The sequence below is a fragment of the Symphalangus syndactylus genome, chromosome 14 (assembly GCF_028878055.3).
Source record: "Symphalangus syndactylus isolate Jambi chromosome 14, NHGRI_mSymSyn1-v2.1_pri, whole genome shotgun sequence".
Taxonomy (NCBI): Eukaryota; Metazoa; Chordata; class Mammalia; order Primates; family Hylobatidae; genus Symphalangus; species Symphalangus syndactylus.
The window spans coordinates 64,972,423-64,985,000 of NC_072436.2; the positions used below are offsets into that span (position 1 = coordinate 64,972,423).

At 57.6% G+C, this 12,578-nt stretch overlaps 1 protein-coding gene across 4 annotated transcripts in view; it reads right to left on the reverse strand.

Annotated features, from left to right (window-relative positions):
* Positions 1–1,252: 1,252 nt before the first annotated feature.
* The window catches only part of LOC134732454 (uncharacterized), a 15,313-nt gene continuing 3,987 nt past the window's right edge, over positions 1,253–12,578 (reverse strand). The window contains exons 1-9 of one of the 4 annotated variants that reach the window (XM_063617811.1): positions 11,822–12,578; positions 8,884–10,066; positions 8,497–8,547; positions 6,533–6,577; positions 6,088–6,153; positions 5,511–5,610; positions 5,224–5,338; positions 4,994–5,143; positions 3,631–4,678 (exon numbers count right to left, since the gene is read on the reverse strand). The exon at positions 11,822–12,578 is cut by the window's right edge and continues 3,987 nt beyond it. In XM_063617811.1, the coding sequence (XP_063473881.1) occupies positions 4,507–4,678; positions 4,994–5,143; positions 5,224–5,338; positions 5,511–5,610; positions 6,088–6,153; positions 6,533–6,577; positions 8,497–8,544 (696 nt within the window). In that variant the 5' untranslated portion in view covers positions 8,545–8,547; positions 8,884–10,066; positions 11,822–12,578 and the 3' untranslated portion in view covers positions 3,631–4,506. Of the gene's footprint in view, positions 3,006–3,630; positions 4,679–4,993; positions 5,144–5,223; positions 5,339–5,510; positions 5,611–6,087; positions 6,154–6,532; positions 6,578–8,496; positions 8,548–8,883 lie in introns of those variants that run through there. The other 3 variants (XM_063617812.1, XM_063617813.1, XM_063617814.1) reach the window with 3 other exon arrangements.

Here is a 12,578-nt window from a genome sequence, read left to right on the forward strand (position 1 = left end):
CTGGAGTGCAATGGTGTGATCTCAGCTCACCCAAGTAGCTGGGAATACAGGAGTATGCCACCATGCCCAGCTAATTTTTTAGTAAAAACAGAGTTTCACCATGTTGGCCAGGCTGGCCTCAAACTCCTGGTCTCAAGTGACCCACCCACATGTTGGCCTCCCAAAGAGCTAGGATTACAGGCATGAGCCACCCCTGCCCAGCCTGATGGTTGCTCTGAAATAGCCAGAGAGCTGGGATGCAGTATAGAGCTGTTCGTTTCCCAGTGCTGCCTTGAGCCTGGGTTAGATCTTCTCCTGATGCCAATCCAGGCCTTTTGTTTCAAAGTTTCTCTTGGGGTCTCATGGGACCTTGGCTTCTCCCACAGCATAGTCCCACAGCCTGGCCCCAGGGTGGTGCCCTCCTGAGGTACTCAGAGGTGTGTGGTGTTGATAGTTGGTGGGGGCAGCTCTTAGGGCTGCATTAGGGGAGGAGGAGGAGGAGTGACACAGCTCCTTATAATGAGAGGGGAAAGGAAAGGGTAAACATCTTGGTAAATAAAGTCTCCAACCACAGCACAGTCATCGGAATTTGTTTCTTAATTTTTATTTTCAAACTTACGGTCAATGAAACAGTCACTTAAATTGTCAAAAGAACAGCAATTTTACAAATGAAAAGCATACACACCAAGCCATGTCATGAACCAAAATAAAATTTGAAGGCCCACCACCTCCCCTGTGACCATCTAAATGTGTCACACACATTTGGACCAGAGTGACTCCATCTTGAATAAGGTCCAGGTAAAATAAGTCTGACACCTACTGGGCTGCATTTGCAGAAGGTTATGCATACTTAGTCGTAGGATGAGATAGGAGGTCAGCACAAGATACAGGTCATAAAGACCTTGCTGATAAAATAAGATGCAGTAAAGAAGCTGGCCAAAACCCACCAAAACCAAGATGGGGATGAAAGTGACCTCTGGTTGTCCTCTTGCTCATTATACACTAATTACAATGCATTGGCATGCTAAAAAGGCACTCCCACCAGGGCCGTGACAGTTTACAAATGCCATGGCAACATCCAGAAGTTACTCTCTATGGTCTTGTCAATGAAGAAGAGTCAAACTCTGTAAAATGTTTGAAGAGATTTATTCTGTGCCAAATATGAGTGACCATGGTCCGGTCCGGGACACAGCCCTCAGGAGATTGTGAGAACATGTACCAAGGTGGTCGTGGTGCAGCTTGGTTTTACACATTTTAGAGAGACTTGAGACACTTTATTCTGAAAACTGGCCAGTTCTCCTTTTATTGACACAAGCAGTCAAAGAGAGGGTGGCAGGAGGGAAAACAGCAGCCAGGGCAGACCGACCTGGATGGGGCGCCCTGGTCACAAGTAATGCCGTGTAGGCTGCCATGATGGCGATAGGTAGAGCCGGCAAGTCTGTGTCCAGGTAGGGGCTTCCTACAGTGAAGGCTGATCTCAGTCCCCTCCACAGTGTGAGCGGCCTGCCCACAGGCAGCCCGCCGCTCCTCCTGGGAAATGGTGCTGGCCCAGGAATCCACAGCAAGTCTCTCATCATCAGATGGGGTGCTCAGCAATGGTGAGGCGGGTGTGCAGCAGGCAGGGCCTCGAAGCCTCCGGGTGGCATATTGGCATATGAAGCCAGGGCACTCGGGACACTTTTGGGCTGGGCTCCAGAGATCAGACTGCCTGCACTGCAGCGATGAGGCTGGGAAGAGGCAGCAGTGTTCACAGCTGTTGGCCCCGTTGAGCCAGCCCTCCATATCCTCATTACTGCATGGGCTCCCATCTTGCTCAGGTTCTCTGATGTGAATCCTTACAGCATCAGGGCTCCCAGTGCCCTGGTCCCCTGTGTGGTCACCTTGGGAGCCCATGGTGCCTCTGGTGCCCCTCTCCTCCTAGGACTCGAGTTGAAGCCAGGAACCTCTGGGTCTGGGACTCACAGGTGGGGTCAGAGGCCCCAGGGCACGCTGCTGGCTGGCTGGCTGGGGCCGCGGGAACCCTATGCTTAGCCTTCCCTCCAGAGGCCTTGATGGGACCAAGCCCCCCTGAATGGGATTTTCCAAGGCCCAGAACCAAGGTCCAGCAGCCATCTGGGGCTGCAAGGAAGCTGGGTGGGTGCCACCTGGGCTCCTTCCATGCCACATTCTTCTACTGAGGGGCATCGCAGGCAGGTGCCGCCTTGTTGCTGGGGTGTCTCCTGACCTGCCTCCTCTGTCATAAGCCTGGGCAGGGCTTGGTGTCAGGGTCCCAGTGGGCTTGCTAGGCCAGGGCCATCCTGTGGTTGCAGGGCTGTCCAGGTAAGATGTTGAAGTGACAGGGGCCCAGTAGCCCTGTTCAAAATTGTAGTAGGGAGGCCGGGCGCGGTGGCTCATGCCTGTAAGCACTTTGGGAGGCCGAGGCGGGCGGATCATGAGGTCAGGAGATCAAGACCATCCTGGCTAACACGGTGAAACCCCATCTCTACTAAAAATACAAAAAATTAGCCAGGCGTGGTGGTGGGCACCTGTAGTCCCAGCTACTAGCGAGGCTGAGGTAGGAGAATGGCGTGAACCTGGGAGGCGGAGCTTGCAGTGAGCCAAGATCGTGCCACTGCACTCCAGCCTGGGCAACAGAGCAAGACTCCGTCTCAAAAAAAAAAAAAAATTGTAGTAGGGAAACCATGGATCCCAGCATCCAGGTCTGTGTGGAGGTGTGGCATAGAGTCCCAGCACAGGTATTTTTATGTAATACGAGGCCTGACCTCACCGGGAAACAGGCTGGCCACATCTTGATCCTCTGGGCCACCCAGAGAGCAGCCTGCTGCCCTGGGTTCTGGGGAAGCCCCTTTGTGCTGCAGGGTCTTGGCCTCGGCCATGGAGACAACCCTGTCAGGCCAGGCTGGGGGAGGACAAGGCTTTTGTCCCAGGAAGGAGCTGAGATGGTGGGCTGGGCAGGGCCAATCTATCCCCCTCACAGAGGGGCCCAATGCCAGGAGACACCCTTGAGGACTCTCGCTTGAGTTCTCCTGAAAAAAAAGAAACAGACATGGTCGGCATCTTCACCAAGCTCATTGGGTCCCTTCAGGGCTGGGCGACACAGGCCTGGGTCTCTGGAGTCCTCGGGGTCCCTGACACTGAGGACGCCCCCACAGGCTGCTGATCTCAGGGCGAGGACTGTGTGCAGTCTAGGGTCAGGGAGCTTTCAGGGAACCTCAGGTTGCTCCTGAAATGGCCCCCAGGGTTCAGGCTGGCTCAGGGCTTCCTGCCTCATGCCCTCACCTCAGGGCTCTTTGGCAGCCCCAACTCAGAACTCAAGTGGGAGGGACCTGCACTGTCACCCAGCCCCCTTGCCACCACACATGGGGGCCTGTCTCAGAGCATGAGAAGGCCCCGGGCATGGGTTCCCCTCTGCCCTCCAGGCTGTTCACCCCATGCCAGGGCTGGACCAATCCCATGCCCAGCTGAACTCTTGGTTCTGGCTCTGGGTTAGGGCTTCCTCTATCCTGTGCCTGAATCCTCTTGGGTCAGGGGCACTGATTCTCTTGTCTCCCTGGCTTGTTGTGAAGGGGTGGCCTGCCCCTCCACACCTGTGGGTATTTCTAGTCGGGTGGGATGAGAGACTGAGAAAAGAAAGAAGACACAGAGACAAAGTATAGAGAAACAACAGTGGGCCCAGGGGACTGGCACTCAGCACACCAAGGACCTGCACTGGCACCGGCCTCTGAGTTCCGTCAGTTTTTATTGATGATTATTTTCATTATTTCAGCAAAAAGGAATGTAGTAGGAGAGCAGGGTGATAATAAGGAGAAGGTCAACAGAAAACATGTGAGCAAAAGAATCTATATCATAATAAGTTCAAGGGAAGGTACTATGCCTGGACGTGCACGTAGGCCAGATTTATGTTTCTCTCCACCCAAACATCTCAGCAGAGTAAAGAATAACAAGGCAGCATTACTGCAAACATGTCTCGCCTCCCACCACAGGGCAGCTTTTCTCCTATCTCAGAGTTGAACAAATGTACAATCGGGTTTTACACCGAGACATTCAGTTCCCAGGGGCAGGCAGAAGACAGTGGCCTTCCTCCATCTCAGCTGCAAGAGGCTTTCCTCTTTTGCTAATCCACCTCAGCACAGACCCTTTACGGGTGTCGGGCTGGGGAACAGTCAGGTCTTTCTCATCCCACGAGGCCATATTTTAGACTATCACATGGGGAGAAACCTTGGACAACACCCCGCTTTCAAGGGCAGAGGTCCCTGCAGCTTTCCACAGTGCATTGTGCCCCTGGTTTATTGAGACTAGAGAATGGCAGTGACTCTTACCAAGTATACTGCTTGTAAACATTTTGTTAACAAGGCACGTCCTGCACAGCCCTAGATCCCTTAAACCTTGATTTTATATAACACATGTTTTTGTGAGCTCCGAGTTGGGTCAAAGTGGCTGGCGCAAAGCTACAAATTAACATCTCAGCAAAGCAATCGTTTAAAGTACAGGTCTTTTTCAAAATGGAGTCTCTTATGTCTTCCCTTTCTATATAGACACAGTGACGGTCTGATCTCTCTTTCTTTTCCCTACATGTTGTCTTGACATCCTTGGAGGGGCACTCAAGAATGAGGGGTCCCTGCTGTTCTCTGAGGCTGCTTGGAGGTGGGGGTGGGGGCTTCCACAGCTGGGTCTGACTGCCCCAGTGTCCCTCAGGGCCCTTCAAGGAGAGGAGGACAATGTGGAAAGTGGCGGAGGGGTGTTTTGGGGTCCTGCCCATGGCCCCTGCCTGTCCACACAGCATTCCAGCACACACACACACACACACACACACACACACACACACACACACACACACTCAGCGCCTGCCCTGAGGAGTGGCAGACCCATTTGACTTTCTTACAGTAGAGGAGGAAGAGGAGGAAGAAGAGGTGCAGGAGGAAGGCCAGGTAGGAGGGCTGATGGGGCCAGGGCACCCCCCACCATTGACTGCCCCAGAGGGTGACTCGGGAGGGGACCTTGTGCTGGAGCCCACCTGGCGGTGGCAGGCCCTGGTGTTTTTTTGTGAGTTCCTTCATAGAGGTTTGAAGGTTCCTGAGGACCGTGTTGTCCTCCAGGGCCCAGCTCTGAGAGAGTCACTCCTGAAACTCCCAGGCGGTACTCCAGGAAAGCTTCATGAGGCGCTCTAGGGAGAGGGTGGGCATCAGGCCAGGAAGGTTCCCTGGGAGGGGTCAGTGCCCGCACCCCCGTTTCCACCAGAGTTACCTCCCACTGGGTGGTGCTGGGTCCTTTTTGGCCACCCTGGGGTCGAGCTGTGCACAGGAGGCCACAGCTGGTGGAGGCCGGGCAGGGAAGTGCTCACCACACTCCTGACCTTCATCTGGATCATGTGGGGAGTGGGCTCAGTGTCATCATGCCTTGCCCAGCCCACCAGGCCAGGCCCTCTGCTCGGATGGAGCAGAGAGTCGTGACAGTGTGAGGACGCTTCCCTCAGGCCAGCCGAGGTCTGTTCCACGTGTTCCCCTGGGCACCCCCAGGCACATGGGACTTACCCCTGTGTATTTTGAACGATGCATGCGCCATGGCTATCAGTACCTGCTTGCCCTCCAAGATGAGCACATCCCACAGTTGCAGGGTGAGCCCAGAGGATTTCTGTGGGGACAGCAGGTGTGGGAGAACCTGGCCTTTCCAGGCTGGGGCCGGTGGCCTGAGCAGGACCCATTGGGGTTTCAGTCCCCTGGAGTGCTGAGGACTCCTCTCCATGGGATGAAACCCCTCCATGAGGCTGCAGTCAGACAAGGTCCTGCAGCTCCTCATGGGGGACTCATCTCAGCAGTGAGGTGGCTTCTGGAAGAAGGGGCTTCCTGAGGACTTGGGGCTTCCTGGGCCCCTCCGAGTTGGGTCCTGACCCAGTCTGCCCATGAGGCTGGGCCTGAGCCCTGGCCTCTGCCGTGGGATGCCGCCTCTCAGGCAGAGCCTGGTTTATGTGCCCTGCAGGGAACTGCCTGTGCCTCCTGCAGGCTGGAGGGGATCTGAGTCCTCCTGGGGGAACTCAACCCCTGGGCTAGGGGTACCGGGCACTGCGGGACAGGAGGGTCCCTGGGCTGGGGTCTCCCTGTGCCTCCTTACCCCATCAAGGAAACACCGGAGGAGCCTAGTCAGCATGGAACCTTCAATGCACAGCCTTTCCTTGCCCTGAAGGGAGGAGCAGAGGTGCTCAGGGCCCCCTGGGCTGCCCTGAAGTCCTCCCACTTCCAGGCCCCTCTGTAGATCCTTCCTCAAGGAGCAGAAGCCAGGGTGGTGGCCAGGGCGCCAACACCTGCCCCATGCACGGATGCCCAGTGGACATACTTCCCTTAGCCCTGCTCAGCCAGAGCTTGGCCCTGGTCCCAGTGCCTCTGTCTCCTTCAGGATAGGAAAAGGAAACCCAACTCCGAACCCATGGAGAATCCCCATCGCAGGTCAGGCTGTGGTTGGGACTTGGCCTCTTTTCAGCTCTGTGAGAGGCTAGAGCCTCCCCTGGCCTGTGGGGCCCAGGGCCTATGGGGAGGAGCAGAGGATGTCATCCACTCACCAGCTGTCTCACGATCTTCAGGAAGGACTTGTGCAGCACCTGCTCCTGGTGCGATAGGAGCCTCTGAATCTGGGCAGTATTTGGGCTGTAGAACACTGAGAAGCTGCCGACCCATCACCCCATCAGAGCCCACGCCCAAGATGTGGAGGCATCAGCTGGAAGAGCTGGGCAAGATGGGGGACCCCGGACCCCGAGGCCTCCCTCCCTCCCATCTGGTGACCCCATCACGTGGCCTCTGCCCTGGGGAGGAGGGCCCTGGCTGGAGGCGCTGCCCGGTGGCATCCTGGGTTGAGGTGCCAGGAGGGCAGCATGCCTTTGACACTATGAGGTAGGGCTGAGGCAGGCAGGTGCTAGCGGGGAGACCAGGGTGGGAGCTGAGGGCTGTGTGGCCATCTCCTGGATGTGGGATCAGGCTGGGGGACATGGGATGGGCAGTCATTGCCATCTTGGCTTCATCGGCCCATCCATAGGAAGGGAGGATGGCTGGGAGCGCAGTCAGCTGGGAGGCAGGAGGACATTCAGGGAGGTGAGTGGCGCCTGCACAAAGTCGGGGCTGGCTTCGGGCAACAGAGGGTGGCCAGGAAAAGGTATCAATGCTCTCTGATGTTAGGGATGAAAGGTGTCTGACTTGAGGTTTGAGGGTCCATGTCCAGACCCAGGCTGCTGTGGGACCTCAGCAGGGACATCCTGGAGGCTCCAAACAAGCTGGGATACAAGGAAAGCACCTTGACTGGAAGTTGGGATCACCGGCCAGAGTGGCTGTCCCCTGGCATGACTTGTGTAAGGCCCCGGGGACAGCTGTCCACCTACCCTACAGGGAGTGCCTCTCACTGGCCAGCAGCTGAGCCAGCACCCAGAAAGCATCTTCCTCTAGCAGATATAGGAGGAGGATGGTGGTGATGTGGCTCAGGTCCCTGTGGTACCCCACCTGCTGCAAGAGCCGGAGTCACCATAGAAGGATGTCACCTGGGAGGGCTGAGGCCACCTGGGAGGACTCACATCACCAGAGATGGCAGAGATCTTTGGGGACACCTGCCACAGGCCCCCAGGGATTTGGGCTGGGCATGAGGACTGAGCAGGTCACGTGTGACTCAGCTGACAAGGAGCCTGGGGGACTCCTGCAGCGAACATCTAAGCTCACATGGCCCTAAAGGGCACAGTCAGGGATTGTTCATGCCCTCTCCCCTGGGCCAGGCTGGGGAGGCCACTATGCCTGGCCCAGAGCAGCACCTGTGAAGTGCACCCACCACGAGGGCAGGCGGCAGGGCGCTGACCACCACACAAAGGGTCCTGCGACAGCTCAAGGGCTGCCTGTCTGGCACAGGAGGGCGGCTGGGTCCAGACCCCATGTGGCAGCCCATGAAGTTGGCTCAGCAGCTCTCCCTGCCTGGAATGGTCTGGAAAGTGGCGGCCGAGCAGGAACAGCCACCTGGGTGACCCCCTCCCTGTCTGCTGCACTCCTACGGGGTTCAGGCAAAGGGGAAATTGGATCTCTGTCTGGTTTCTGGTGAAGAAGAGGCTTCCTCAGGATGCAAACTCATTTCATGACAAGAGCCTGGCCCATCAGGCACCTCAGCAACTTGTCAAACCTGTCTCCTGCCAGGACCATCTGCATGCATCCCTGCCAAGCTCCTGGGCTTTGGGGCAATGCCAGGAGGGGAAGGTCATTTCTTCATCTGAGACATGGTGGTCGGGTCCAGGTGACACCAGGAGTCTGGGCTTCAACCATTTTCTGTCTCAGTTTGACCCCTTGAGCCGCCCCCTTGCTTGGGTGTCCATGCCGGCAAGTGAGCTTGAGTCCTGCCTACTACGTCCTGGTGGGTCACAAACACTGAATTTTCAAGAAGTGCCGACACCCCCGAGAGGCACCCATGCCTGTGAGTATGGGCACATGGCCCGGGAATATCGCTGCCCGGGAATACTCTAAACATCTTGTGGTTCTGCAGGGTGTGGCTGACATCTACCTTGATGCGGTGGATGACTCTGGAGGACCTCTTGCCCTTTTCCTTCATGACCTGTAGGGCAGGGCCAAGAGGAGGAAGCAGCCTCAGAACAGACAAAAGACTCCCTGCCCCTGACAGCAGTCATCCCACAGTCAGCACTTCTGGAAGGAAGGGAGGAAGGTTTCCTTCTGCAGAAAGTTCCTTTTTTGCCTTGTTTCTGAAGCCAGGGAGGGTCAGCCCAGCCCAGCACACCTGTGGTGCCTGTGTCACTGTCTGTGCCTAGTATGTGCATCTGACCACAGCCCCCACCCCCAACCCGGGCTTGACATTCCTTCCGGCTGGAGTCCTGGGCTCCTGACACAGCCTGGCCTATTTGTCCTGCCCTGGACAAGTGTGGGAGGGCCTTACCTTGTATTTCCTGGGTTCTGGGACTTGACTTTTTCAATGTCTAGCAGGAGTGATCACGCCCGGCCTCATACCAGGGGAATGCCTTTGTACATGCTTCGAGACAGCTACAGACAGAAGAACACTCCAGTGAGACAGGATGTGTAGTGACTTGGGGAGGAAAGCCAGTAAACAGGCCTGCTGTCCTGTGGTGGGGATAGAGTGCCACCCATCTGCTGAGAGGCAGATGGTGCCAGGTCATGGCCATGGGCCCCTGTCTCCTGACTCTGCAGAGAGCAGTCACAGAGGCCACTCCCTCCTCACGTTACCTTCTTTTTCTTTTGAGATGAAGTCTCGCTCTTGTCGCCCAGGCTGGAGTGCAGTGGCGCGATCTTGGCTCACTGTAACCTCCACTGCCTGGGTTCAAGCAATTCTCGTGCCTCAGCCTCCTGAGTAGCTGGGATTACAGGCACCCACCACTGTGCCCAGCTAATTTTTGCATGTTTAGTAGAGACGGGTTTCACCATATTGGCCAGGATGGTCTCGAACTCCTGACCTCAGGTGATCCACCCACCTCAGCCTCCCAAAGTGCTGGGGTTACAGGCCTGAGCCACCAGGCCCAGCCGCTATGTTACCTTGTTGCTGTTCTATTTTGGCCAGTCTCCAAGCATCTTCAGCCACTTGTCAGTACATTTTATTTCCTGACATCTTTGCTGTCAAATGAGCCATGATGGAGTTAGTGGAGCTGCCAGGCCTCCGGCAGCGGCCCATGGATGCTGGGTCCTGGGCTTTGGGGCCCTGAAGGAGTCAGGAAAGAGCAGACCCCAGGGGCTGAGACCCTCTGAACTGGAGCTGGTGGTCTGGACTGGTGATACCAGGACACACCATCCTCAGGCCACAGACACCCCGAGTTTTGGTCAGGCCCCGCCCTTTAGCTGGGGACTTGGTGCAAACAGGCAGTGACCTCTGAGCCAAGACTGTGGTTCTTGATTTGGGTTTTGGTCAAACGCTCATGGGAACAGAGTCCATCAGGAAAGGCCGCCCCTCCCAGGGACAGCCCTGGCCCACTTACCACCGCCTGGGTCCGCAGGCCACCCCCTCTGTCTCACCTACTACCCGATTCCCTGTGCCTTGACCAGTCTCCCACGCAGCAGGCACAGGCTCTTACCTTCATCTCCAGGGCACTGACGTGGGCAGCTCTGTCTCACTGTAAGGCAACCCAGACAGAGCTGAGGACCTGCCTGGGCCAGGAGCCATCCTCATCCATGAGAGGGCCCCAGCCCCCCCGCCATCCACCCTAAATCTCAGCCCGGGAGAAGGCACAGGGAAGAAAGGCAAGGGCCTCCATGTGGAGCTGATGCCCATGAGGCACCAGGACCTTGGAGAAGAGGGAGCTCGAGGCTGGCCTGGAGGGGGCCACTTGGGGCCCGTGGAGTGCCTCGGGCTGCACAGTGGGGCTGCTTCTCCTGGGCTGGAGGTGACACCCTCTGTGGGAGCTGAGAAAGTCCAGTCCTGAGACAAGATGGGTGCCACCCTGGGTGGGTGGCTGAGCCCTGACAGCAGTGCCTCGTGAGTGACCACATCACCCACCAGAGTCCAGGGAGCCTGGCCTGAGAGCTGCCTAGTGCCCTGAGGACGCACCTGGGACCCATCACACCTGACACTCCCCATAGGCTTTGCAGGGTGTGACCTCCCAGCATTCACCTGCCTCTCCCTGCATCCTGGCTGCAGACCCTGCCTGTTCCCCATCTTCCCCCATCCTGCCCACCACGGAGACTGTGACCCTCTCTCCAGCCACCCTGGCCCTTCCAGGACCCTCTTCCTGTCAGAACCTAGGTATGAGACCCCCAGGTCTCTCACTGGGCTGCTCAGCACTGCTGGGGAGAACCGTGGGGTGACAAGGGTGACCAAGGGCCCTTCAGGCAGTGGGGCTGGCCCCACCACCCTGCCTATAGCCTCAGCTGGCTCTCAGGGCAGTCAGCCTTCAGCCCTCAGCCTCTCCCAGCCACTGCAAAAACCAGGACATGGGATGCCTGGCTGTCCTCCCCCTACTGTCCTGCCTGCCCCAACTCAGCCTCCCATCCACCCTCCGAGGTGCTGACTGAGCCAGCAGGGAGAGTCTCTGGAGGGCCACGCAGAGCTTGGGGACTGAGTCAACCCCACTGAGGGGTCCCAGGTGAGCCGCTGTTCCCTGACCACCCCATCTGTTTTCCTCCCCAGACTGTCAGCTCCACCCTGGGCCAGCTTGGTTCAGGTGCATCCCGGAAGTGGCAGGTCTCACAGGCTCGCCGACACCCACCCCCCACAACTCCAGGCTCCTCCCTCTCTCCATCCTGTGAGGCCTGAGGGGCCGGCTCCAGGCTGGGCTCCCCTTACCAGGCCCAGGTCCCTTCCCAGCACCACTCCCGGGGTCTTCAGCTACAGGCTCTGTTGCCCCCCTGGCCTCACTGTGAGATGCCCAGGACAGGCCCTACCCTTCTCCCCCAGCCTCCCAGGGTCACAGCCCTTGCAGTCCCCGTGCCCCTCCCTATAGGATGCCCCAGTGGGCCCCCTGAGCCCTTGGAGACCTGCTACACAACTGCCCACAGGCCTGGCCAGGTGTCCCCTTACCCTGTGGCCACCACCCTCAGATCTCACCAGGGCAGGCACCAAGGGGACAGGGCCAGACCCTTAGGCTGTCCCCTCCTCTCCTGCTGATGAGGAGACCTCAGTGCTGAGAGCCCCGGGGCTGACCCAGCCCCCTCTCTGTCCCACCCGCTCTCCCGAGCTCCCTAGATGGGCCTTGAGGCTCTGCCCTAACCCTGACCACAGGCTGGACTTGCAGGAGAGGCAGAGAGGAGTTCTGACCCTGGAGAGGAGATTGGCCTGAGCCAGGGAAACCTGCCCTACCCCAGAGAGACCTTTCTAAAAACAAAACCCGTCCCTGAAGTGAGACTGGTGGGTGGGGGGACAGAGGACTCACCACACAACCCAGAGGCGACTGGTGAATTTCCAGATGTTGACACGCTCATGTTCTGTGTCCACTGCTGCCCCAGCTCAGCATCTCTGTGACCCAGCAAGGGCCAGGGAGATAGGGGCAAGGTGAGGGGCTTGGGGTCCTGAGGGCATGGACAGTCTGTCTTCACCCTGTGATCCTGGGGAGCCCAGGACCCTCTGACCAGGCTCTGACCTGTGGGGGAGGTGAGGCCCCACCTTCCTCAAGGGAGTGGCCCGACCTGTACCTGCTCATACTTAGTAATGATGATGTTGCCCTGCCCCTGGGTGGGCAGGATATCCGGGTCCTCATCCATCTCCATCCTGCGAGACAAAGTCATCCAAAGGCTCTGCTGTACTTGAGAGCTCCAGAGAACACCCGAACGGCTCCCACCAGGCCCCCAAATGCTGGCCAGACAGGTAAGCCCCATTCCACCATTGCTCCCCGAGACAAAGGGCTAAACCCAGTGTTCCCACCCATGCCCTAGTCTCTAGAGTCCCTGCTCTGGACCAGGAGTGGGCTCCTTCCTGAGGACTTGAACACAGGGGGACCTGGACAGAGAGGCCCATTGTTCCCAAATGTCCTAAGACAGACACACACTTGTGTGTTCCTTCATAGAGGGAGTTCCTTCAGGAACAACACCAGCTAAGCAGGAGGGCATGTCTCGGTTCATCAAAGACCCAACCACAATGCAGTGAGGAAGGGCAGCCGCCAAAGGTTTTATTCTCCCAGCCCGACAAACGGC